Raw genomic sequence first — 26,983 nt, 5'->3', positions numbered from 1 at the left:
ACAGAACTGTTACAAAATAACGCAGGACTGCCTGGCTGTTATCTGTATTGTCCAGCACAATGCTACACTGCAGGGCTGGGGAAACTATGTGATAACAATTCGGTGCTGCACAACCTGCACCTTGAAGAAAAGGAGGACTTGTGGCACCTTAGAGACTAACCAATTTATTTGAGCATGAGCTTTCGTGAGCTACAGCTCACTTCATCGGATGCATGGCCGAACAACATATGGTACAATACCAGGCAAAGCCGCTCCACGTCAGATACCATGCAATATTCTTCTGTTGCACAGCACAGAATACAAAAAAGAACAGGAGGACTTGTGGCACCTTAGAGACTCACCAATTTATTTGAGCATAAGCTTTCGTGCACTACAGCTCCCTTCATCGGATGCATCGGATGTAGCTCACGAAAGCTCATGCTCAAATAAATTGGTGAGTCTCTAAGGTGCCACAAGTCCTCCTGTTCTTTTTGCGGACACAGACTCTCACGGCTGCTCCTCTGAAACCTGTCAGTGCAGAATACGAGGCAATACTGCACCACTTCACCACACACAATGCAAGGTAACCCAGCACACGTGCTGCACACACAAGACAACACAATCCTACCAGGCTTCACAACAATACACCTCTATGACTCCAGTCTTCAGGGGGGTGATTTCTGCATCTGCCATTGGTCGGTGGCGTTGGGGGGGCTGAACAAGCTACCACCATTTCCCCCCCTCCCCCCCACATCGTCTTATTGGTGTCCTCAGCTGTCAACAAAGAAAAAGAAAGAAAGCAGTCCCAGCCTACAAGTTTGTCTGTACCAGCAGGGACCCACCCCTCTGCAATCCCTATTGGAGGAACAGCCTCTGATTGGGTATTAACAAACACCAGGATAGGTTACCCAGGGTTGGGAAGCTGATGTGTTTCCTCCCCCCTGCTCCAGCTCAACCAGGAAGTAAAGTTTCTATTTTCTCTGGGCTCAGAAGTTTAATACCAGGCAAAGCAGAGGGGAAGGGGGGAGTGGACGAGGCCTCCCAGAAGAGGAGATTAGAGTCACAGGTAAGACTGGGGAAAATCACCAACGAGGGTTAAATACTTGGGAATTTCACTTGTAAATTTCACAGTGGTCTCCTTTAATTTGTAAATTTCATGGGGAGGATTTTTCCCTTCTTAAATTATTTTTTCCCCTGCTGGAATTTAAGTTTTCCTGGCAGAGGTAGTGGGAAGTGTGTGTGTGAGCGTGCGGCGGGTGACTGTGTCTCTTCCCTAGGACACCGCCCCCACCCCCAGCATGGAAAGGGGCTGCTGGGAACATCTCCTTCTTTACCTCTTTAAGTTCAGTGCCTGAACCCAGTTCATTTTCTATAGCTCCTTCCTACCCTAAAAAGAACAGGAGTACTTGTGGCACCTTAGAGACTAACAAATAGTCTCTAAGGTGCCACAAGTACTCCTGTTCATTTTTGCAGATACAGGCTAACATGGCTGCTACTCTGAAACCTTCCTACCCTAACTCGCCTAAGAAACTGGGCCATGGGGTCCCCTCAGCTGTGGAAAGCAAAAGCCCCTTATATGTGAAATGGAGGTGGGCAGGGGAGAGGGTGAGCGCGTTCCCTTCTGGCCCTAGAAACTGTAGAGGTGTGAGCTGGGGGTTTGGGGTACTGGCAGGATTAGGCCAAGGTAGGAAGCCCCTCTGGTGTACCCCCATTTCCCCCTCTCCTGCAGGGATTACTGATTACATTTATCCCTTCCCAAGAGAGGTGGGGGACTCCAGCGAAAGCCATAAGCAGCCAAGCCACAACAGCCTGGCTCCATGAGACTAGGAAGGATGAAAATCTATGTGAAGACCTAAGTCTCCAGATGGGTCCAAGGTCTGTGCAGATACCAGGCCATCAGTGGATGTAGAAAGGCGACCCCTAGCCTCTTCCCATTCTAGGTGGGACAGACCTTGTCTGCTTGCCAAATGTTCTGTTGCCTGCTCGGAGATTTTGTTCCCGCATAATCTGGCCTTTTAAACACACAGCACCAGTGCAATGCAGCCACTCCTGCGTTGTAAATGCTGCTCAGCAGTGTTGGACTAAGAATATTCCCCTTGTAAAGGGGCAGGGCTGTCCTGGCTGGGATTCTAGCCTTTGGTTCCGTGTAATTTAGTGCCTTTAAGCCATCCTTTCTGGAACCTGTGCACCCATTAACACTTCCTTTCGTTACCCTTGCTAGCTCCTAGTTGTGGGAAAGGATGACGACGCTCATTCACAGAGGGCGGCGTGCTGACGTGGGCAAGAACGCCGACAAGAGGCTGGAGGGCGAGGATGACGACTCAAAAGACAGACACCTGGATGAGGAGGAGTCTGGTGACTCCAAAGATATCCGCCTAACCCTCATGGAGGAGGTGCTGCTCCTGGGACTGAAGGATAAGGAGGTAACGGGTCTCTGGCTGCCAGCGTTGTAGTTACATGGGCAGTGCCATGGATGGAAGCAACTGCTCCTGGCTTTGCTTGTGGGAAAGTGCTGAAGGGGGCGATACCTGCCCCCTTTGTGGATCCAGAGGCCCTTTTGAAGCAGAACCAGTGCAGTTCCTCTGAGCAAAGGGGTGCATAAGCACCCTCTGAGTGGCATCAAGCCCAGTGCCAAAACAAGGCACGGCTGTGCCGGGGATATGATGACGAGGCTGGTGGATCCCCAGCTCTTTCTCTTGGGCCCCAGAGGCTGGCTAGATGATCTTCCACGGGGCAGATCTGCTGCAGCTCTACTGCCTGGCAGTGGGAGGGTCTTGTGGCATTTTGGCATCGTGATTGGTTCTTTGCCTGCTTCCTGCCTGACCCTTTTGGGCCTGCTCATTGTATCGGTGCTTTGTTTAGGAAGTAAAGGTGGCCTGGCATAAAGAAGCAAAATGCCTCTCAGCTGTTTTTGCACAAGGCACTTGTGGCAGGGTCCATAGGCAAGAAAGCTGTGAGCCTTTTGGAGAGAGTGGGGCTGGATTATGCTCCCAATACAGTGGGCGGATTCATCCCTGCGCATGAACAGGTGAGAGGCAATTTACACCTATTAAGGGGCCAGTGCAGCCTCAGCAAAGGCTAGGGCTGCCCTAAATGGCACATAGATTTGCCAACCTACCCGTCCACCCTAGTCAGGCCCCCTCCTGTCTCTGGTTCGCCCACACTCTTCAGCAGAACAACCCACCTTGTACACTGGGCTGCTTCAGAGGCACATCTGGCTCTATGCCAGGTTCAGCGGCTACCTGCACCAGGGTTGTTTGTTAATACCGGCTTTGCAGACCCTCTGTGCCAACCTCATTTGCACAAAGGGGCCCTTGGGCAACAGGAAATTGGACCCATTAATTCTTGGCTTTCTCCTAATGGTCTCTGAAAAGTGAATTCCTTGCCCCAGTGCACAGGCGTTCTTCTTTCCTCCTGCATTATAACGCCTCATATCTATGCCAAGCAGGATCCCAACAGCTGTTGAACACTCCGTAGTACTTACAAAGAACAGACACGCGTCTCCGTCGCGACCGAAGCAAAATCGAATCTATATTGCAGGTGGAAATGTGCAAACCTGCACGGTACAGGATTTTCTTGGGCTGGGGGGAGTTATTTTCATTTGACAAGCAAGGCCCCTTAAATATATGACACTAACAAAGCCTGACCCTGATGGGAGGAAAAGGTTGCAAGTTCTGGCCCTAAAGCAGGATTAAAATGTCCATATAACTGCAGGAAAAAAATGTTTCCATTATCGAAAAACCCCTCTGGGATGTAACTCAGCAGCTGTTTAGCAGCACACAGAAACAGTGGTCAGAGGTTGGTGGTGGTGGTGTATTTTTAGCACATAAGTGAAGAAAAGAATCCAACAACTTTGAAACTACAGGTGGGAGGTTTGTTTGTGTGCAAATGGGTAGCTCTGTCTTCCTGAAAGTTTCCTTCCATCATTTTGTCTGTAATCTTTGCGATACCAGAGCAATGTCAGAAAGGAAATTTGGTCTTGGGGTTAAGCCACTGGGCTGGGACTCGGAAGTGCCTCGAGCTCTGGCTCTGCCACAGATTCCCTGTGTGACCTTTGGGCAAATCACTTAATCTCTCTGTGCTGCAGTTTCCCATCTGTAAAACAGGGATAATGGCATTTTCTCCCACCCTTTACCTGTCTTATACACTGGGGATCTGGCCTCTAAGTGCTATCACAATACAAATAATTAAATATTGTTTGATGATAAGCTTTTCTGGGGCAGGGACTGTCTCTCACTGTGTGGCTGTACAGAGCCCACACAGTGAGGCCTCTAGATGCTATTGTAATATAACCAAGGCCCTACTTAATTTGTGATATTGCGGATCCCGCAATATTAGACTTCCACAGCAGGTTTGATTTTAATTAGCTTACTTTGCACAGTCCCACGGTTTTTGCACACATTCTGAGGTTTGCAACACACACGTTTTTCCCCCATTAGTACAGTACCACTCCATGTGTCTGAGCTGATAGTGGCCGGGGCTCGGGCTGTCAGCCCTGTGCATTAATGACTGTAATATAGCTGCAGCAAAATGTCTGGTTATCCAAAAAAAAATTAGCAGGCATAACATAATACTTGAGGGTTTATATTGTTCCAGCAATACTTCTTAAACAAATAGGGCTTCTCTGGCTTATCCAAATGTCCTCAATTAATAACGTTCCATTATTATTTTTCCCTGATTTTTTTTTTTTTCCATGTCTTGTCGGCGACTCAGCAACAATTATTTGATAATCATCCCACGATTCAAGTAGGGCCTTAAATATAACTAAATCATGATGACGAAAGCCAGCTGCTAGACAGCTTCCCCTCTGCTGTGAGATCTACTGGTCAGGGTGACCCTCGTGCACCCCTTCACCTGGATCTGTAGCGATTCTAGCACAAGGTATTCAGTACTTTAGTAGTTCATCTCACTGAAGCAACAGATCTCTTCTGCCTGCCTGCAGTCAGGTGCCATTTAAAATCATTAGGCTGTACCCTTTGTGTTCAGCGCCGCTGGGAGCGGCTTCTTGCTATGGAATGGGGCGGTGCAGTGTCTTTGAAAGGAACGCTTTGGAACTTCTGGCTGCAATGCTCCTGAGAAGGGCTGTCTGTGTTTGTGGCTGCTAACGTGGTAACCAGATGTCTGAGACTGTTCCAACCAGTGGCGCGGGTTGACTTTCGGTTTGCACAGGGGGTCGGGCAAGAGACTGGGGATCGGGACTCCTGGGTTCCGTTTCCAGCTCTGTCAAACAAAATCGGGTCCCCGTTGTGTTTTGGTGCTGTACAGGCACCTAGTTAAATACAGTTCCCCGCCCTGTGGGGCTTAGACTCTGAGGCCAAGATCCTGTCCTTGTGCCTAAATTTGCATTTGAAATCCGTGGGGTTACTCGTGTGGGTAAGGTTGAGTATGTACCATGTTGCCAGCCCTAAGTGTGCAAAAATCATGAGTCAGGCCCACCTGAAATCAAGATTGTCTTAAAAATCTTCTGACTTTTTCAGGCATCTCTCTGCAGCCCCGAGGGCTGGAAATATTTTTTTTCCCCTCTATTACTTGAAAGGAAGCTGCTTTTTTATTTTATATATTTATTTTTAAAAAGTACCAGTTACATGAGACTCGAAAATCACCGCTGAGTGAGATGCATACATCTTTGTTGAATTTGGGTATTCACCTGGGGCACGGGACTGGAAGGGGTCTCCTAGCTATTGTCATCCCTTCTATCACAGGCAACCACATCGTGTGTTCCCACTTATAAACCTATCAGGCTCCGTCTTCACACTAGCTAGGTTTCAGAGTAGCAGCCGTGTTAGTCTGTATCCGCAAAAAGAAAAGGAGGACTTGTGGCACCTTAGAGACTAACAAATTTATTTGAGCATAAGCTTTCGTGAGCGACAGCTCACTTTCCACTGCATGCATCCAATGAAGTGAGCTGTAGCTCATGAAAGCTTATGCTCAAATAAATTTGTTAGTCTCTAAGGTGCCACAAGTACTCCTTTTCTTTTTACTAGCTAGGTTGTTTGTGTCTTCCCTCTGCCCTCTCCGGTCCTCCTGGGAAGCTGTTCCAGCACCTCCTTCTTCTCATGGTTACAAACCTTTTACATTTACTCTTGCCCATTTGATTCCCATTTGTCCTTGTGCCGGCAGTGTCCTTCCATAGCTCTTCTCATTCCCTGAGTAAAACAGCCATGGATTCCTCTGCTGGACACATGTCTCTCTGCTCACAAGTCTCGAGGGGTGGCTCTTTGTGGCTGCATTTCAGGTGGGTTGTTCTGCCGGACTGATACGTCCGTCTTCAGGCTGTCATTGCTGCGGCCTTTCGGCTACTGTTTTATTGGTTCCCAAGAGGTGAAAGGTGCTGATTTAACAGCCCTTCGGTTAGAAGGGCAAATGCAACATGGACAACCAGCTTCCCTGCCCGCGTGTCTTGACCCTGATCTGGAGGGGAGTCGGTTCTTGGCCCCTCTACGGAGATGGCCAGTTGTGGGGATGGCTTTCTGTGACGTGGACAACTGGGCTACCAGGGACTGGACTGAGACACAGCCAAGCTCCGTTCCGGCTTAACATCTGGGAACTAGGTTTGCCATTTGACGCTCCCCAGAGTAAGCTGCTGACCTAGAAGTGAACAGTTGCAAACCCTGTTACTGAGTTGTCTGCTCCCTTGGATCGATTCTTCTTGATGTCTCAGGTACTTATCTGGCCCCATCACCGTAATATCTGATCCCCTCATCATGCACCCACCACGAGGCAGGGCAGCGCTGTTATTCCCATTGTACAGCTGGGAAAACTGAAGCACAGAGTGGCTAAGGGACTCGACCAGAGTCACACAGGGAGTGTGTGGCAGAGCAGGAAATTGAAACCAGGTCTCCTGAATTCCAGGCTAGCACACTCACCATTAGGCCATCCTTCCTCCTAGCCTGAAGAGAGTATATTTTCAGAGTTTGTTGGGTGTAATGCATTGCTCTCAGCACTGAAATAATAACCCCTAGCTCTTCCATAATGCTTCTCAACCCTAGGTATTAAAGGAGGTCAGGATCATTCTCCCCATTTTATGGATGGGGAAACTGAGGCACAGAGCGGGGGAGGTGACTTGCCAGGGTCAGGCCAGTGGCAGAGCCAGCAACAAAACCCAGGTCTCCTGAGTCCTACTCCGGTGCCCTATCCACTAGGTCATACTGCCTCCTGGGTCCTCCAAACTGAGCCCCTGTAAAACAAGGGGGCTAATTTTCAGAGGTGCTGAGCACCCGCTGTTCCCGGTAACTTCAGCAGCAGTCAGCTTCTGGAAATCAAGCTGCGGGGATATCCTGGTTTTGCAATATCTCAGTTACACGTGGCTCGCGGACATGGGCCTGCTGCCAGTGCTGTATACGTGAGCAGGCGGTGCTGATATGAGGCGCTACCTGATCAAACGGTGACACTGCCTCTGGTTCAATAGCACCAATAAAATCTCGGGGTTGCTAATCTGAGTAGGATGTTGTAGGCAAGTTGTAAGCAAGCAGGGAGGACGTTGTAGGCAAGCAGGGTGATAAGCCGGATGTTGGGGATAACCTCGTAAATATTTGAGAGCCACTCAGGTACAAATGTAATTTGAGCAGTGCAGTGACCTTTCATTCTTTTTAACTCTTTTGGTACCAAATCCTTTAGCTTCAGCTTGATGTAGGTATCTTTAAACCAGGTTCTGAACCGTTTTTGAATCATGAACCCATAATCCTCCCCCCCCCCCCTTTTTTTAACTTGGATTGCTCTTTCCCCTCGCCCCCTTACAAAATGGGACTGTCTAGTGTAATCTAGATGGACCTGGGGTCCTTAATACATAAAGGGGATTCTGCGTTAAATAAATCAGTCTTTTGACCCTGCTGTCCAACTGTGCCTAGGCTGGGAAATATTGTCGAAGCACATACCTTAATATCCACAACATTTGCAGGACAGGATCTCTTTCAGCGTTGATGAGTGTTCCTGGGCATTGTGATCCTGGGCACCAGGTCACATTAGGAGCTCTTGCAACAGCCATAGAGAGCAGTGTATTGTGGTAGCTATCCCAGCATGCAAGTGGCTGCAACATGCTTTTCAAATGCAGGGGAGGGGGGGTGGAGTGTGACAGGGAGTGTGTTATGTGTATGTAGGGGGAGAGAAAGTGGGTTTTTGGGGGGGCTGAGAGCATGTCAGCATGCTGTCTTGTAAGTTCAGACAGCAGCAGACCCCCCTCGCTCTCTCACACGCAGCATTCCACACTAATGGTTGCTTTGTCTCGGAGCAGATAAGCAACTGGCTGTCAGAAACAGAGCTTTCAAAGGGCATATGCGCATTCCTGCAGCGATTCCAAAACAGTGAGAAGAGTGGCCACTTGACTTAAGTGGATTATGGGACATTTCTGGAGGCTGATCAAAGCACAGTAATGCAACACCTCATCCAGGCTGACCCCCGGGTGTTTCAGCCAAGGCGCAGCAAGTGTTAATCTTCTCGCCGAGGTGGAGTACCAGCAGCGCTGTAGCCCTACGTGCCTTGCCAGTGTGGACGGGTAGCAAGCTAGGGTGCCCGGGGCTGCTTTAATGCGCTCTAACTCGCAAGTGTACCAAGCCCTTTAGCTGTCTTCACCCCATTGCTCAAAGGTGTGGGTTTTTCACAGCCCCGAGCCCAGTTGCTGGGTTGAGCTAATTTTCTAGTGTAGACCAGTCTTAAGAAACTCTGTTATCCTCTCCTCTGATGTCAGGGATGAAAACCGGAGCTGGTCTTTCCTAATTAATGGCTCATTCAAACTGGTTCTTGCAACACTACTGTTCTGTAGGGATGTGGCATTGTCTCTTGAGTTAATGTTTTATAGAATGGCTGGAAGATGAATCAGAAAGGGGCCAAGTCCTAGGCAGCTAACAATGCCATTGGGCTGGGTGGGGGGGACTTCTTGCTGTGAAATTCTTCCTCCTTCCTGTTTTTAAATTGGCTGGTGCAGGTGGTTCTCACCCACCCCACCCTATAAATATTCCCGGAACCCAAGTGCCAGTGGGGTGGGCTAGACTGTAGCTCTGACGCTGATAAGCTCTTGCAAGCAGCTTTCTACAATGTGATGAAAAGGGGACCCCCTGGCGATGGATCAGACCGTTCTGTGTTTTGTATGTTGCGCCTCGATAGTCTTCTCCTCATTCTCAAAGAAAAGGCAGAAACCGTGTGCTCCAGCAGCCCTGGCACCCGCCTAAGAGTCCTGAGTTTAGGTTGGACCCAGCAGCGCGCCGGTGGCAGGCCCTCACTCGCTCCGGGTGTCTTCGGCACTGAAGGTCCCGCCGCCGAGGTGCCGCCAAAGACCCGGAGCGAGTGAAGGTCCCGCCGCCGAAGACCCGGAGCGCTGCCAGCTGAGTAAAAGCGCCGCAGCAGGGGAACATTTAAAAGGCGCCAACGCCTTGACAAGGCGCCACTTGTGCTCAGTGGGGGAGCGGCCGCTCCCCCACCCCCACCCCAGCTACGCCACTGACTGGAATAAATTGCCCAGGGAGGATTTTAAGAGCAGGTTGGACAAACGCCTGTCAGGGATGGTCTAGATCAGAAGTGGGCAAACTACGGCCCGGGGGCCACATCCAGCCGCGGGACCGTCCTGCCCGGCCCCTGAGCTCCCGGCTGGGGAGACTACCCCCGGTCCCTCCCCCACTGTCGCCCCTCCCCCGCAGCCCCAGCATGCCGCGCAGCCAGCGCTCTGGCCCGCTGCTCCTCTCGGCAGCGCGGGCGGTGGGGCTGTGAGCTCCTGCTGCTTTGAGCAGCATCGTAAGGAGGTTGGGGACCGGGGGCGGGGGTTGGATATGGGGCAGGGAGTCCCGGGACGCAGTCTGGGGACAGGGAGCAGTTGGATAGGGAGTGGAGTCCCGGGGGGGCTGTCAGGGGGCAGGAGTGTGGATAAGGGTCGGGGCAGTCAGGAGACAGGGAGCCGGGGGTTTGGATAGGGGGTGGGGTCCTAGGGAGTGGGGTCCCAGGAGGGGGCGGTCAGGGGACAAGGAGCAGGGGGGGTTGGATAGGTCGGAGGTTCTGAGGGGGGCGGGAAGTGGGAGGGGGCGGATAGGAGGCAGGGCCAGGCTGTTTGGGGAGGCACAGCCTTCCCTACCCGGCCCTCTGTACAGTTTCGCAACGCCGATGTGGCCCTCAGGCCAAAAAGTTTGCCCACCCCTGGTCTAGATAATACTTAGTCCTGCCTTGAGTGCAGGGGACTGGACTAGATGACCTCTCTAGGTCCCTTCCAGTTCTGTGATTCTCTGACACCTGTTTTCTATGCCCTGCTCTGCGACTAACTCATTGCGTGGCATTGAGCAAGTCACTTCCCCACTGTGCACCTCGGTTTCCCTATTTGTACAAAATGGAGACTAAAAGTTACCCACTTTTGGTTAAAATGCTCTGAGTTGAGCCCGTCGGGAACTTTTCAGCAAAATGGTTTTCGTCACAAAATGCCCATTTGTGAAAACCAAAACTTTTTGAGGAAACGTATTGGTTTGGATGAAACGTTTGTCAGGAACGTTTCTGGGATCCACGATGGAATTTCTGGTCAACGTTTGTGTGTGTATGCGCGTGAGAGAGAGTGAAGTAGAGAGATTCTAGAATGGCCAGTAATCTGGAGATTGGGGGATGCACTGCAGATGTGGAAGACCCAGGTTTAAATTCCTGCTCTGCTTGATTTGGACCAGGGACTTGAACCTGGGTCTCTCATATCCTAAGTGAGTGCCGTAATCACTAGGCAGTTGGCTATTCTGCTGTCATTTCTCTCTTCTTTCCCCCCCCCCCCCCCGCCCCAAAAATCAAATTTGCAAGATCTTGGTTTTATTCCTCATCGGAATGGAAACAAATGTCAAAACCTCAATATTTCCTGAAATAGAATTCTTGTTTTCTGGCCAGCCCTTGTTTTGAAGTGTATTCAGCACACAGGATACTTCTGAATCATATTTTGGGTGTGTCTCATGCTAGGCTAAGAATATAGAGGGTCCACTTTGACCAGAGTTGAAAGAACCCAGCTTGACTTTCAGATCCTGGTTGAATCTGATGTGCCAGCAGGAAGAACAACCATCTCTTTGCCTTTAAAGTGCTCCAGCTTCATATGGAGTCCTTGAGGGACGATAAAGATGCAGCCTAAAGTTTAGGGGAAAGTTTTGACCAAAACCAGGAGGGAGAGGTTGGTGGTAGGAGAAATAAAATGTTGCCCATTTTCTGTCTGGAAGCCCCATGACACCATTTCGTTTTCTTCCAGCTTCACTAGATCTCTTTGTCACAGATCCAATCCATCTGGGGGTAGGCAATCAGTCTGGCATTTATAATCTGAAACCAAATCTGGACAGAATTCTAAAGGTTGCAAATATCCTGCTTTAAAAAGAAAGGGTGAACTTGAAACCCTTTTCTGGAGAGCAAAAACTTGCGTGGTTAAAAGGAGAGTTTCTTTTGTAGAAAGCACCCAGCAGATCCTCTGAACTCTTGATTCCTGCTTTGTTTGATCCCTTGCCACAAGGAAATGAAGAAAGCAAATAAAGGTTCACTTTTTATTTTATTGTTTGATTGTTCTGCCCTGCCAAACACACCCAGTGCATGTGTCAAGGCTTGCTGTATAAATAGATGTTTGGAGTTATGGATTAACCCTTTGTAGGCTGCAGAACGGTGCTTTTTTTTTTTTTTTTTTTTTAAATCTGTATACTTTTTAAAAATTATTATTCCATTTCTAATCCTCAAAACTTGGCATCTGTGGGGCTTATTCATCTTTCCCTAATGATCCATTTGGAGCTGAGAGGCCTGAAAGCTGGTTAGATGCTGTTTCAGGCCTTACACCTCCTGCCCCCGGTTCTGCAAATACTTTTATGTGCTTGTTCAGCTTTAGGGATTGGTGCAATATCTGTTGAAGTCTATGGCAAAGCTCCTGTTGACATCTGTGGTTAGGATCAGGCTCATTGCCGCAGGTGAAGCACGCGCACAAATATCTGCCCATTTTTAAATCTTTGTTGGATGTTTTTTCCAAAAGCTCTGCTCTAGGAATTATTTTGGGGCAGTTCTCTGGCCTGTGCCGTGCAGGAGCTCAGACTAGGGATCACCACGGTGCCTTCTGGCTGTTGAACCTATGAATCTATCTGCAGGATTGGGGCCTTTGTGGGTCAGGGACTGCAACCAAGACACTTTGCGGGATTTGGATGGGTCTCCCAGAAAACAGTGACCTGGCTGGTTTTAAAATATTTGATTTCCCTCATTGTGCTCAGCTGATCTGTCTCCTCAGCTAGAGGTAGTGAAAGAAAATTCCTCTTGATTTTTTTGACACTTCTCCCTTGGTGACTTCTGTGAGCAGTGTCTTAGCTTTTGGAAGACAGGCGACTAAGGATTCAGAGTTCAGGATGTCTTGTTCATGGGCCTTTTCCCTGTGTCTGTGTTATAGTGTGACTATGGTATATTGCATTTCCCATACTCCTCTGTTCAGTTGACACTAAACTTTTAAGGCTGGGTCTGATCCGAAGCGATCTGGTGTAATGGTATCATCTAGTGGGTAGAACACTGGACTGGGAGCAGGGAGGCAAGGTCCCTCTGTTTCTCTTCCTGCCCCCTTTGACCTGTTCCAGGCAAGGATTCTCTCTCCCTAAGTGTCCGTACATCACCTTCCGCAAAAGGGCCAGGATCTGGCTGGTGACTCTAGGTCCTACTCTAATTATGATGCTGAAGACAGGATGAGTGGCAGGTGTTTGATGCGTCTCAGGATCGGGCCCTTTGCTATTAAATTGGGGAGGACGGGACATTATTCAACACCCCTTGAGCTAGGCTGAAATGTGCCCTGGTGTAGAGGCCTTTGCATCACTTACCCACTCCGAGTAGGGCTCTGGCGGGTGCATGGAACTTGGTGCTGAAAAGGGTGAATTTTGTACAGTCTGAATGACTGTGTCTCATAGCTATAATGTATGGAGGGTTGGTGATGGAGTGCATTAGAGAACTGAGAGAGTGACTATAAACCGATACACAGAACCAGATCCTCAGCTGGTGTAAATCAGTGGAGCCACACTGATTTCAATAGAGCTGCGTCAGTTTACTTGAGCAGAGGATCTGGCCCCTCGAGCGCTCCCCCCGCCCCGCCCCGTGATCGAAATGCAGCCACTTCTAGGGTGGAAGGCGACAGCTGTTTAACAGCATGCCGCCACGCTGCCCAACAATTTCAGAAGTTCCCATCCCAAGCGAGCAAGTAATGGACTTGGTGGATTTAAGCAGGCAGAATGTAATTAACCAGAGTGCAATCCGGGCAGGACACTAGGGAGAGTGCTGTTATCTAAACCTTCCTGGAAGTCTCTTCAAAGATGTACACCTTGGGCTTAAAGATAAAGCTGCAGACAGCCAGGAGCGCTCTTACGACAGGGCTTACAAGCAATTTCTGATTACAGCTAATTGTTCGGCATGCATGTCTGAAGTTGTCAGGGCTTTAATGTTTTCCTGAGCGGCCTCATTATTCAGAAATCTCGTTAAGCTCTGGGAAAGCTAGTTTGATGGAAAACAGTTACTGCTCCTTGGTTAGTTCTCGTGCCAGCCGCTGACCCAGTTCTAGTTCATCATGAAAAGGGTGGATGGTGTGTTTCTGGCATGTTTCCCCATGGGTTTAATGCGGATGGGGAAGAATTGGCGGGGGGCAGGCAAACGGGGCCAAGCAATGACACCATTACAGTTAGATACTCTGTGTCTCTCTCTCGTTGTCTTCTCCCCCCTCCCCTCACCATGCTGAAAGCAATGTCCCTTATGGGAAAAAGGTCCTGTAGAATTTCCTACCGGTCCTAACTCTTTCAAACCTATAGAACTGCACTGAGACTTGTGCTCTGTAGTGGGTTTATTTGATATTTTTTTTTTCCCTATTGTGGCGAATAAAATTCTCTATAGGGTCACATCCAGAGGCGACGGAAACCTTAACATCTGTCTCTCAACTCTTTTCCACGGTGGGGTGTTTGCTCACAAACCCCTCTCTCAAATGTTGACTAGTCCCAGAATTGCAGAAGCATGAAACTTATTTATGTTACAGTAGCTCCCCTGAGATCAAGGCCCTGTTCGCATAGTATGAGACCATCCTTGATATGTACCGACTAGGTGGGAAGGGGAACAGAGGCAAAGTGATTTGCCCAAGGTCATCTGACAGCTCAGTAGCAGAGTGGGAATAGAACCCAGGAGTCCTGAGTCATAGTCCAGTACTGCTGCAGGGCTCTGCTCTGAGCCGGTTTGGCAGGCCAGTGTGGGCTGCAGTCAGATTCGTTTTCAAAACTCTTACTCAACTCCTAGGCTAGGTGTCCGAGGCCGGGGCTGACGCAAACTTCCCGTCCACTCTGCAAACAACAAACACCTGGACGTGCTAGAAGAAAGCCGCATTACAGCGGTCATTTGCTCTGCGAAGCAGGAAGTAGGTGCTGCTGGAACCCGAGCCAGCTGGCGAAGGGCATGTGATGTGCTGCTCAAGGTTGATATTGGAAGGATCGGCTCTGTGAGGCAAACGACAGATTGCTGGCCCAACCCTTGAACGCTGTGCTGGCCAAGTCTCGTTAACTGAGCAGATCTGGCCTTTGCTAGGCTATGTACAAGCTATAGCTTACGTCGGTATAAGTGACATCGCTCAGGGGTGTGAATAAGCTGGATTTGCAGGTGCTCGGCATCTCTGAAAATCAGGCCCCGTTGTCCATTTTGGGGGGGTGCCTAGCATTGCTCTGGTGCCATCATACGAAAAAAGCTGCTTTCAGACAATTGCAGGCTGGACAGACTGGGCTTTCGCTGGGAGAGGGGCCCTGGCGTTTCAGAACCGCTGGCTGTTCTGTCTTTCCTATTGACTCCGCGCGCTCCTGAGGGCTCTCGAAGCAAAGAGCATCCCAGCTGCACCACCTGGCCCCCTGGGGAACGAACACTGCAGTGGTTCCCATGCTGTAGGGGCAGCGGGGTTAGAACTTGGACCCTCCTGCTCCAAAGGGCAGGCCTTTGCCGCTCCGTAGCTGGAGCTGGACTGGCTCTGCCGCTGGCCTGCTGGGTGACCTGCGGGCAAGTCGTTTCCCGGCTCTGTGCCTCAGTTTCCCCCCTCCGTAAAATGGGGCTGCTGATCCTCACCCCCAGGGCTCCGAGATCTGCTGATGGAAAGGGCTCGGTGGTGCTATTATCACTAGCTGGTAGAAGCGAAGGGCCTTGAGCTGCCTTCAGTTCCTCGGAGGGGTGGGTGGGACACAAAGAAGCTGTAGCAACCTCTTGACGACTCCGTCCCACGAGGGTTCCTCTGTCTCTAAGCTGGTGGCGTTCCTCCCCTCCTCAGGGCTATACGTCCTTCTGGAACGACTGCATCTCCTCGGGCCTGCGTGGCGGCATTCTCATCGAGTTAGCGCTGCGCGGACGCATCCAGCTGGAGCCGCTCACCATGAGGAAGAAGAGGCTGCTGGACAGAAAGGTACCCTGCCCGGGGGGGGGTTGGTCTCTGCCTGTCGGGCCAACAAGGAGGACATGGCCCTTAGCCTTGGGGAGATCCCCTCCTGCTACCTTTTCAGACCCATGGGGCCCGATTCCCCACTGCCCTGCAGCCCAGCGTGACGTGGCTACAGAACGCCGCCATCCCACCTTGGGAGTGTTCTGCGCCCGTGTCAACGACGGCACGGGGCAATGGAGAATCCAGCCCATTTACGCTGGCTCTGATCAGCGCCGCAGGGGTAAATCTGAAGTTGCTCCGTGGAAAGCGACGGAGTAACTCTGGATTCACAGCGGGGTAGGGGCGGGGGCGCTGTGTGGATTGGGCCCCGCGTCCGGTCTGTGGGTGTGGAGGAAGAACGCAACAGAGAGGCCGGGACGGGGAGGCCGCGAGGTAGGCAGTTGGGTCAGATGTGGGGAATGAGCCAGGCCTGTCGTTGTCTGGAGGGACGTGGGGAGGCATCTCTCTCCTTCCCATGCCTCCGGAATAACGACTGTTTGCGCGGAGAATGGCAGCTTACGTCCAGATGGATGTCTCAGGTGCGCCTGTGGTCTCTGTCTCCGTAACGCCTGAGCACTCAGTTATTCATGCATTTATCCTCATGCATCCCTGGGGGGCAGGGCAGGGCTGTCATCCCCAGTACAGAGATGGGAAAACTGAGGCACAGAGCGGTGAAGTGACTGGGCCAAGGAGTCTGTGGCAGAGCAGGCGTGATGGGATCCCCGGGGTGCAGCCTGGGACTGAGAGACCGCTGTGCCCCCTGAACTCTCCAGCCTGGGCTGTCTCTCACAATGCTTTGCTAGTGACAAGCAGCAAAACCCTCCAGGTGCTGTGATCACTCAGCACAACAGCATGTGGAGCCCCACACCCAGCTAGATTGCATGAATGCTCCCAGAGCCACTCATGAATCACACAGAGAAAGGCGCCAGCCAAATCCCCCCAGCTTCCAGCACCTCAGGAATTTACTGTCTTGCACTGCTCAAGATGAGCAGTGCAAATTTATTAAATGGTTCACCACTTCATCAGTGGAAAGTGGATATACCCCAGCCTTTGTAAACCTGAGCAAACACCCTTACCAAACCCTTCAGGCAAACACACTGGCAAAGATAAACAGTTAAACACATTTATTGACTACAAAGGATAGATTTTTAAGTGATTATAAGTTATAGGCAAAAAGTCAGAATGGTTACTAAAATAAAATATATAAGCATGCAGTCTAAACTCTCAACCCTATTAGACTGGGTAAAATCTAAATTAAGCAGGTTTTCTCCCCCCACTGGATATTGTAGTCCGTAATATACAAGTTTGTCCCTTAAATCTGGCCCAGTCTCCTCTGTTGGAGTCTTCTGAGTGTCCTTGTTGCTTGCAGCATAGGTGGGGGAAGGAGAAAGGCCAAGCACGGGGCCCCTGTGTTCTGTTTTATACCCTCAGTCCACATGCTTGGAGAACACAAGTCCAGGCATGTCTGGTGGGCATTGCTGAGTCCCCAGGCCAGGTTGAACAATTCCCATGGTGTGGCCTCATGCAGGTGAGTCATTGCACTGTAACTCCCTTGCTGGACAAGGCTATTGATAGTTGTTTGACACGCACCCGGGCGCTTTGGCTGGTTACTTTCCTTGCTGTTGTCTCTAGGGAGCTAATATCAGGCTGATTCCCCAACTTACACCACGTCTTACTGACAACCATACAACAAAATCTCATAACTTCCTATGCACTAATGACATAGAACAGTGACTTTCACCAGATCATTACCTTTCCCCTGATACCTTACATAGCTTGATTTATATGCTCAATCACAATTACGTATAACTGAGGGATATGGGGGCTACAGGGTGCTCCCCCAAGGTATAGAATGTCACAGCAGGGAACTGTTCTAGCTTTGGAGAGCCGGGTTCTCTAACCATTGGACCATTCTTCCTCTTGGCGCATAGGCCTGATGTTCCTTTCACTCACACGGTTGTAACTCCATTAGTCTGGCGTAACTCTGATGTCTGCTGGCTTTGAGCCCCGTGCCTGTGTTCAGAGTTGCACGCGGTTTAACTGAATCTGTATGAGGATATTCCAGAGCCGGGAAAAGAACCTAGGTGTCCTGATGCCCCGCCCTGTGCTCTATCCACTAGACAATCCCTCATTGCTTCAGTGGGGCTAAGAGTCCCTTGTAACGTCACATGGTCTGTAGCAGTGTCCTATCCTCTGTGGATTGGGCCCAGCGTGGGGCACGTAGCCCATACAGCACAGTGGGTTACACGTGCCCTGGCGTCTCCCTTGGTCTTGGTCAAAGATGCTTCATGGGCTTCTCCCGTTAGAACCAGTTTCAAAGCTCCCAGCCAAATCAGGATCAGGCCATGTCAGGCTGGCGAGCTCTTACAGATCGTCCTGGGACAGAGGGACGGCGACCAGTCCAGGATCCAGCCTCGAGCAGTGTGTCTTTCTTTGTCCTCCTAGGTGCTCTTAAAGTCAGACACCCCGACCGGCGACGTCCTGCTTGACGAGACCCTCAAGCACATCAAAGCCACAGAGCCTGCAGAGACAGTCCAGTCATGGATAGAGCTGCTCACAGGTACAATGGCCTGGTCTCGAACGGAGCCTCCTCCGCTTCCTGGTGGCCTGCTCTGCAATGAGCCACTTTCTGTGTCCCCCTGGCTTGTTCCTGCTTGATCGCCTAAGGCAGGGGTGGGCACACTACGGCCTGCAGGTTGGATCCGGCCCACCAGCCATTTTAATCCGGCCCTCAAGCTCCTGCTGGAGAACGGGGTCTGGGGCTTGCCCCGCTCCAGTGCTCCAGCTGGGGAGCAGGGACAGGGGGCCACTCCTCATGGCTTCCAGAATCAGCGGCATGTCCCCCCACTTCAGCTCCTATGCATAGGGGCAGCCAGGGGGCTCTGCTTTGCACACTGTCCCTGCCCCAAGCACTGCCCCTGCAGCTCCCATTGACCAGGAACTGCAGCCAATGGGAGCTGCAGGGGCGGTGCCTGCAGACGGGGCAGCGCACAGAGCCACCTGGCCACGTTTCCGAGTGGGAGAAGGGACATGCCGCTGCTTCCGGGAGCCTCTTGAGGTAAGCGCTGCCCGCAGCCTGCATTCCTGAGCCTCTCCCTGCACCCCAACCTCCTGCCCCAGCCCTGATCCCCCTCCTGCCCTCCCAACCCCTCGATCCCAGCCTAGAGCACCCTCCTGCACCCCAAACTCCTCATCCCCAGAGCCTGCACCCCCAACCAGAGCCCACTCCCCACCCCAGCCCACAGTCCTCTCCCGCACCCTGAACTCCTCATTTCTGGCCCCACCCTAGCGCCCGTATCCCCAACTGGCGCCCTCACCCCCTCCCGCACACCAACCCCAATTTTGTGAGCATTCATGGCCCGCCATACAATTTCTATTCCCCGATGCGGCTCTCAGGCCAAAAAGTTTGCCCTCTCCAGCCTAAGGACTAAACCAGTCAGGGCGGTGCAGCATGCTGGAGAGGCCAAGCGCTCCGCCTCTCACGGGGCAGTGCCTCGCGGCACATTCAGACTTATCTGGCCCGGGGCTGATCTCGTCCCTGATTGGGCTGGAATCCAGCCAGGCAGGTTGCATGGGTGGGTTTGTGCTCCTCTTACTTGCTGGCAGTTCTGCCCTGGACGAAACAACGTTGGTGCTTTCTTCCATGCGGATCTGCCTCCTAAATACTCGGCCTCGCCTAGGCCTGGTCCACGTGTAAAAAATTAGCTCAATCTAGTCCTGTGGCTCAGGGCTGTGGGAACTTTTGCGCCCAGAGCACCGTAATTAAGTCACCCTGCGTAAGGGAGCCGTGGGAATTTGGAGTTCTGTGGCTTCCATGAGAGTCCCCCCCACACACACACACACTCACACGCTGCTTCTTGTCCTAGTGTGTAATTTAATCCTCCCACTCCAATGCGTGATTCTCTCCCTGGGGCAAACGGGCAGCTTCTGAAGGGTGGAGTCGCGGGTGGGGCTGTGGGTCAGGATCGAGGGGCATTGGCTGATCTGAGTGGGGAGCCCAGGGCTGGAAGAGCAGCGGGGTGCGTGGGCTGTGGGTCGGTATTGAGGAGCATCAGCTCAACTGTGTGGAGCCTGGTACTGGAATAGCACAGGGGCTTAGGCAGAGGCGACGCGTGGGCGGGGGGTGCAAGGTCACCCCCCGCCCCATCCCCCCCGCAAGATTCCTCAGTCACCTGGTGCAGCCAGGCCCTCCCCTTCCTGTGGGGCAGCTGAGCCAGCGAGCTGTGCCAGGCAGGGAGAGAGGCAGCAGGAGGAACAGGTAGGAGCTGCAGGGAGGGGCTGCTGATTTCCGGGATGGGGGAGGTTGCCTGGGGGCGGGCAGGGCTGGTGCTGTTCCAGGTTGCTGTTCTCTTTCCCCCCCCACCCCCCATCAGCAGGCACGTGTTGTGTCTGGGCTTATGGATCAAACTGAAGGTGTCCTGAGGGAACTGGGCAGGGGCGCGAGACAGGAAGAGGATTGCGGTACTTGGGTAGAGCGGTGTGGAGGGTCCAAGTACTGGAACAGCATCGCAGGGGTGGCTGAGGTGCAGTATCCGAGCTCTCCCTGGGATGTCGTGGCGTGGGGGGTGCCCACCTATTGCCTTGATTTTTGCCACTAAAAAGCAAACCTCGTCTCCCCGACCCGCAGGCGAGACCTGGAACCCCTTCAAGCTGCAGTACCAGCTACGCAATGTGCGGGAGCGCATCGCCAAGAACCTGGTGGAGAAGGGGATCCTGACCACGGAGAAGCAGAACTTCCTGCTCTTCGACATGACCACCCACCCAGTCACCAACACCACCGAGAAGCAGCGCCTGCTCAAGAAGCTGCAGGAGAGTGTCCTGGACCGGTGGGTGAACGATCCGCACCGCATGGACAGGAGGACCTTGGCTTTGCTGGTGCTGGCCCACTCCTCGGACGTACTGGAGAATGTTTTCACCCCGCTGGCGGACGACAAGTATGACACGGCCATGAACAGGTCGAAGGACCTCTTGGACTTGGACCCCGACGTGGAGGCCACCAAAGCCAGTGCCACGGAGATGATCTGGGCTGTCCTGGCGGCCTTTAACAAAGCCTAAATCCAGACCGCCTTGCCTGTTCGATGTAGCGCGGGACCTTTGGGCGGAGAGCTGCCCTGGGCCGGGCCAGCGCAAACTCTGTTCTACATGGCACCTGGGTTTCACTGATGTCCGTGCCCACCCCAACCTACCTCTCTTGGCTGGGGATTGTTGTGCTGGTAGAACGAGCGACTGTATGTTGTATGTCCTCTTCTCGTAAACACTTGGCTACATGAAGGTCTTTGTCTCCGGGGTGGGGAGGGTTGGCTCACGGCTCAGTCGGCTCTCTCGTTTCACATCACCTTTTGGAGAATGGAGATGTAGAATTGCTGTTGGGATGGATTCTGCTCTTCTTTACTCTCCATTGATTTTTGAGGGCAGGGGTTAGCTTGAGTTGACGGGGCCTGCTCCATTCCTGCACTTGAGGCACTGACGAACGGGGTGGCTTTAAGCCACTTTTGCACTCCCTGTGTTCTGAGGCTTGCCTGGCCCCCCCCACGGTGTAAGTTAGAGCAGTCCGGAGGCTGCTCTACATTATGCTCTGCTCCCCATGGCGACCAGCGGGCCCTGGGAAGCAGGGAATAGCTATTACGCAGGGTACTCTGGACATGCTCCTGGTCTCCAGGGTCGGGGGCAAGGCCATTGAAGAGCCATGACGCCAGCTCCACTGTAGCTAAGGAAGAGGGGGGTGTTTCCCCATTGTTGGGGCCCACCTGTGCTGCAGAGCACTGCGAAAGGGCCTAGGTGTCCCCAAGAACCAGGCTGGCAGAGTCTGACCTGGTCTGACACTCGCACTGGTGTAATCCTGCAGTCTGCAGGGGTGCAGCTCCTAGCACGCACTGGAGTCAGAGATCGGTATCACGGCCTCTGAAACCACGGGGCTGTAGCTGCCCCTTTCCGCAGCATGGCTAACTTCTTCATGACCTTTCCCGTTCAATTTCTGCTGGGACAGGGAGGGCCCGATTCACAGCCCAGGTGAGGTCTGTGAGTTTTCAGAGCTTGTTGGTGTCCGGAGTGAGATGCCACTGGGGTGTTGAAAGGACGCTTGTGCAGGAATCCGCCTCTTACGCTGACGGGTCCAAGTAAAAGGTTGAGGAGGCGTTACCCGGTGACAACGTAGACCTGTAAGGAGTAATCTGAGCTACCTCCAGTTTGACTGTTATGTCTGAATGAGCGCCTAAGTCCACAGGCCAGGTCTTCGGCTGGGATAAGCCAGCCTAGCACCATCAACTTCAGTGGATCTACAACTGTTCGCACCAGCTGAGGATCCGGTCTCCATTTGGGTTACACCTGCGCCAGTTCCAAGTAACTCCGGATTTACACTGGGGTGAGAGGGGAACCCAGCTCTTGCGCTTAGATCCACGAGGCCGTGAACTTCCCAAATTGGACAACCGTGCCTAGAAGCAACCGGCCTGATTCTGCTTGCAGTCGCATGGGTGTATATGAGAGAAGGGAATTATGCTGTGGAAAGCCAATGTAAATGAGATCAGGATCAGGCCCACCAATCTCCATCTTGAGAGGAGAAAGGGAGCGAATGCTATTCGGCCAACTCAATTTGGTTATAACTGACCCTCCCTGTCTCTTTTTTTTTTTTTTTTTAATCCTGAAAAATTCTTTCCTGCCTTTTGATGATCAATCCCTTTCCCAGCACGTGCTCCCTGCTCAATGCAAAGGAGGAACAGACACGTTAGCAACAGGGAATGGAAAGGAAGATTCTGGGCTGACTCTTCATTGACTTTAGTCGGGTATTAGGAGCACGGGTGATAAACAGGTCTGGACTCAGAGCGCCTTGCAAGCAGAGATCATCAAAGCAAAGATAGTCTAGATTTTGCATTTACTACCTGTTGTCTTTCATTCATGTCCTCAGTTTGCTGTGAGCTCTGCAGATATTTGCTTACAGAGTCAGGTTCTTCTCTGCTAATAGAGGGACACTGTCCTAGCCGCCCCATGGCATGCTGCCCCAAGCCAGAATGTCCCCAGCTAAGCCAGGCTTTTGAGGTGAACAGCATGGGGGGTGGAGGGTAGGGGAGGGGGAAGGAGAACTGCACCTGACCTACATGCATGACCGTAACACTAATTGGAACCTGTGGTCCATTGGGGGGGATACCTGGTGGGGGCACAGTGTGAAGCTGACTTGTATTAGACTCCAGGACATGGTTTGCTCTGTTAGATGTGGAGTGTCTCCATTGCTCTCAGTGGGTCAGATTCTCAGCTGGGGCAAATCGGCCTAGCCTAACTCCGCTGACGTCAGCAAAGCTACATTGGTTAAGAATCTGGCCCCTTGGATTTACACGGGCATAACCGAGAGCAGAGCCACTGGGGGATGAAGTTTGCATCAAAGTGATGACTTGAACTTCAGCCTCGGAAGGGGAAAGAGCATTTCTCCGTAAGAGGTGGGCTATCGGCGTTCCATCCCCCAAGGAGATTCTGCAGGGCGAATTCACTAGAGTGAAGTTGGAATGGGGAAAACACAGACAGGATCAGGTATCCTGAGCTTTCTGTTCAGTAGAAACTTTGGATATGTGGACTGGGGAGTGGAGGGCACTGGTCACGATTTTGGGTTACGCTAGCAGTGTGGTCTAGTGGTTAGATTAGAGAACGGGCCGGGGATTTCAGAAGCTAAGGTTCTAACGCTGTCGCTGCGATTTTGGTAAGTTGCTATGTAACCTCCATGGACCCAGTTTTCTTGAGTGCGAGGGGGGAGGTTATTTTACTTCTGCATTTGGCACTGGTGCAACAGCTACTGGAGTATGGACTCTGGTTGTGATGTGCACGGTTCAAGAAGGAAGTGGATGTACTCGAAAGCGTTCAGAGAAGAGCGACAAGAATGATTAAAGGATTAGAAAACCTGCCTCATCGTGACAGACTCCAGAGCTCAGTCTAGTCAGCTTAGCAAAGAGGAGGGTAAGGGGTGACTTGATTACACTCCCTCGGCATCTCCATGGGGAACAAATATTGAACAATGGGCTCTTCCCTCTAGCAGAGAGAGGTCGAACACGATCCAATGGCTGGAAGTTGAAGCCACGCAAATTTCAACTGGCAATGAGGCAGGAGGAATGAACAATCAGACCAATTTCCCGAGGGTCAAGGCAGGTTCTCCGTCGCTGGCCATTTTTTTTTTAAAATCGCGGTTGGATGTTTTTCCAAGGGATCTGCTCTAGGAATGACTTTGGGGCAGTTCTCTGGCCTGTGTTGTACAGGAGGTCAGACTAGATGATCACAGTGGTTCCTCGTGTCCTTAGAATCTGTGAAGCTCCCCTCTAATAGAAGGATGATAATATTCACTGTACCGACCCTGTCGGGGAGCTGTGAGGCGCTTTGCTATTGTAATACCATACCCCTGGCTGCAGTGACAGCAGCGGGAATGGAACCTCTGTGTCTAAAACCAGGCGTCTCCTAGCCTGAGCTAGAAGTCCCTGCCCTATTAGCCAGCGGTGTAGCAGGCTCGTCAGCTGTGTATGTGGCCCATCCACCATTAACGGGGGAGAGAGAACACTACACTGGGTGGGTTTGGCTCATGCTATCTTGGATGGAAGGTTCTGTAGAATGGCTGTGTGGTGTTGTCCTAATAAGGTGCTAATGATATCCCTGATTGACCACCGCTCACTTTTTATAGAGGATAGATCCAGGTCTGTGCTCCCATCCCATGGACTCGGTCATAGACCTGCAGAGCACATGCATAATCCACATGTATATATTTTTGTTTCTCCTCTGAAATAGCCTCCTGAACTCTGCTTAGAATTTTACCTCCAGTGCAGCCACACATCTGAGAACCTGAGCATCTTCCTTTGGGTTTTTAAGCGACCCCAGGGGATCCGGGTGTAATTCCTTAGGATAACTGCAAACCAGCAAGGGGATGTGCCGTTGCAGTTAAAGGTGATCTGCAAAGTCGGGGAGAAGTTGGGATTTGTGTCCTTTTGGGCTGCTTAGTGATGGATGAACGCCTGAATGCATTGTATTAAAATGATTCTTACTTTACAAGTTTTTGCTCTGGTGATGAAGGTCGGAGAGAGAATGACTGATTACGATATTGCAAGAGACTGAGCAACTGCAAGCAGAAGGATTTTATTTTAGGCCATCTCTTTCAAGCAGTCTGGCTTTTGCTGACACCGGTTTAACATCAAAATCTAACAAAAACTGGGCCACAACACGCACACTCTCCAGTGAAGGTGCGAGCGCTACCGCTGGGTCAGGAACTTTTTCCACAATGCTTTTTTTTGTTGGAAAATGCCAATTTTGTCAACCAAAATTTTCCCCAGGAACCTTGCCACCTCGAAAAGATTTGGTGGGGGCGTAGCAGCAATTGCTAAACGTTTTGGCATTTTAAAACAAAAAATTCTGTTTTTTTTTTTTTTTTTTCGATTTCCAATTTGAAATACACGCAAATTCTAATTTTGGGGAAAAAAAGTTAAAATTGGTCAAGATGGAAACGAAACACTTTGACCTAAACCAAAATGTTTTTTCAGAGTTTGCAAACACTTTTTTGACTTTTTGTCCCAATTTGGCCTTGAGATTCTGCAGTGAGATCCACCCAGGGAGCTCGTGGGGCTGGACTTGGATCCATCCCCATGGGTCCAATGGCAGGATTGGGGCCGTTGTTTTCCTCACGTGGGTCTCTTGCGCAGCAGAGAGAGAACTTTTGCAGAATAGCAGAGGGATTGTAAAACATCCCCAGTTTACACTAGTGCTCCAGGAGGGAGAAAGCTCTGAAACGACTTAGTGTTTTAGGCTGTGGGGTGTCTCTTCAGCTGGTGAGGGGATGGTAAATGCAGGGAAATGACTGTTGAGTCCAGGCTGCCTTCATCAAAATGTGTAGTTGCAAAGGCCCCCAACTCGCAATCAGATCCATATGGATGGAGCTGTGGGGCTCTTGAAGTCTGTGGCCTAGTGGGTGAAGCACCAAATTGGGAGTTGGGCAACCAGGGTTCTATTCCTGGCTCTGTTACTGGCCTGCTGGGTGACCTTGAGAGTCATGTCACCCCATGCCTCAGTTTCCCCACCTGTAAAGTGCTGTGAGATCGAGGGTGAAAAGCGCTAGATAAGAGGTGGGGATCGTTAATTGTACTGTGATCGTGCCTAGGTAGGGGCTGTAGGCATGGACCTGGACCCCATGGTGCTAGAATGAAGAGTTGGTCCCTGCCCCAAAGAGCCGATTGCAGGCTCTGGGCCTGAAGGTGAAATTTTCAGGGGTGACCGAACTCTTACACTAACTACGGGTGCTTTAAAAATCCCAACCCCTAAAACTGTGACTATAGATTAGACACAAAGGGGTCTGATTGGCTTGTGTTATAAAGTCAACTGTACCTAAATAACTTTTCCTCTTGGCTGAGTGTTCATCTACGAAACATGGTAATTGTAGGTTCATTGCAACGGTAGATTCCCGATTCTGCTCTAGTGTAAAGCAGACTTGATTTCAGTTTAACATCTACATCCACACCTTCTTGCTTTCTCGGGTGCTTCTGCCCCCCCCCCCCCCCCCCCCCAGCTGGGGACTATTCTGGGTGACTCCTATCCCTAAACGGCCACAATCCTTCCGTATGTAGTAGATTCACTCTGCAGGCGTAATAGTAACTCAAATTCTATGGGAAAAAACAAAATTTAATGCTTCTCCCTGACCCCTTCTTTGTTGTTCCATTTTTATTGCGTGACTGTGGATGAGTTTCTTTGCAGCACCAAGGACTCGTGGGGTAATTCAGATGTAGCGTTTAGCTGCTGTGGATTAAACTGCTCTTAATAATAAACATTTAAATTTTGGTGTCGGGCTGGTTGTTGGCCTCCACACTTTTCACAGCAGCAAGGCAGGCACTCGCTCTGGTGATGAAGAAATGGTGATGTTTAGTAGCACGTTGTGCAATGAGTTTTCTGGGTCTCAGCCTGTTTCCTGACCTGTTGCTGCTGGTACACCCAGGTAGGTTTCAAACTAGTCTTAGCAGAGCAGTCAAGGATGGGCCATGGAGACAGCTGGTCTCCTTTTCAGGTTAAGCTTGCTACAAAGGCAAGGTGGAGAAGATGGTGCTGCTAGGCTGGGATGTAGGCCAGGAAAGCTACCTGGCCTTCGTGTCACCGGAAGGAGGAATAGCAGAAATGAACCATAGAAGCATAGAATATCAGGGTTGGAAGGGACCTCAGGAGGTCATCTAGTCCAACCCCCTGCTCAAAGCAGGACCAATCCCCAACTAAATCATCCCAGCCAGGGCCTTGTCAAGCCTGACCTTAAAAACTTCTAAGGAAGGAGGTTCCACCACCTCCTTAGGTAACGTATTCCAGTGTTTCACCACCCTCCTAGTGAAAAAGTTTTTCCTAATATCCAACCTAAACCTTCCACACTGCAACTTGAGACCATTACTCCTCATTCTGTCATCTGCTACCACTGAGAACAGCCTAGATCCATCTTTGGAACCCCCTTTCAGGTAGTTGAAAGCAGCTATCAAATCCCCCCTCATTCTCTCTTCCACAGACTAAACATCCCAGTTCCCTCAGCCTCTCCTCATAAGTCATGTGTTCCAGTCCCCTAATCATTTTTGTTGCCCTCTGCTGAACGTTTTCCAATTTTTCCACATCCTTCTTGTAGTGAGGGGCCTAAAACTGTACACA

The 26,983-nt window shown here is 51.3% G+C and overlaps 1 protein-coding gene across 1 annotated transcript; it reads left to right on the top strand.

Annotated features, from left to right (window-relative positions):
• The first annotated feature begins 935 nt into the window (after positions 1-935).
• On the top strand, positions 936-26,142 carry GOLPH3L (golgi phosphoprotein 3 like). Its single transcript, XM_077841155.1, has 5 exons — positions 936-1,045; positions 2,201-2,402; positions 15,209-15,340; positions 17,801-17,915; positions 19,983-26,142. The coding sequence occupies exons 2-5, from the start codon at positions 2,220-2,222 to the stop codon at positions 20,408-20,410; spliced, it is 858 nt and encodes a 285-aa protein (XP_077697281.1). The 5' UTR covers positions 936-1,045; positions 2,201-2,219; the 3' UTR covers positions 20,411-26,142.
• The last annotated feature ends 841 nt before the right edge of the window (positions 26,143-26,983 follow it).

The sequence above is a fragment of the Eretmochelys imbricata genome, chromosome 24, assembly GCF_965152235.1.
Source record: "Eretmochelys imbricata isolate rEreImb1 chromosome 24, rEreImb1.hap1, whole genome shotgun sequence".
NCBI classification, from domain to species: Eukaryota; Metazoa; Chordata; order Testudines; family Cheloniidae; genus Eretmochelys; species Eretmochelys imbricata.
This window is presented reverse-complemented; position numbering and strand designations above follow the sequence as displayed.

Coding starts and splice junctions, on each gene's coding strand:
- GOLPH3L (XM_077841155.1), top strand. CDS start 2,220: ATGACGACGCTCATTCACAGAGGGCGGCGTGCTGACGTGGGCAAGAAC. Junction 2,403..15,208: donor TGGGACTGAAGGATAAGGAG/GTAACGGGTCTC, acceptor TCCCCTCCTCAG/GGCTATACGTCCTTCTGGAA. Junction 17,916..19,982: donor ATGGATAGAGCTGCTCACAG/GTACAATGGCCT, acceptor CCCGACCCGCAG/GCGAGACCTGGAACCCCTTC.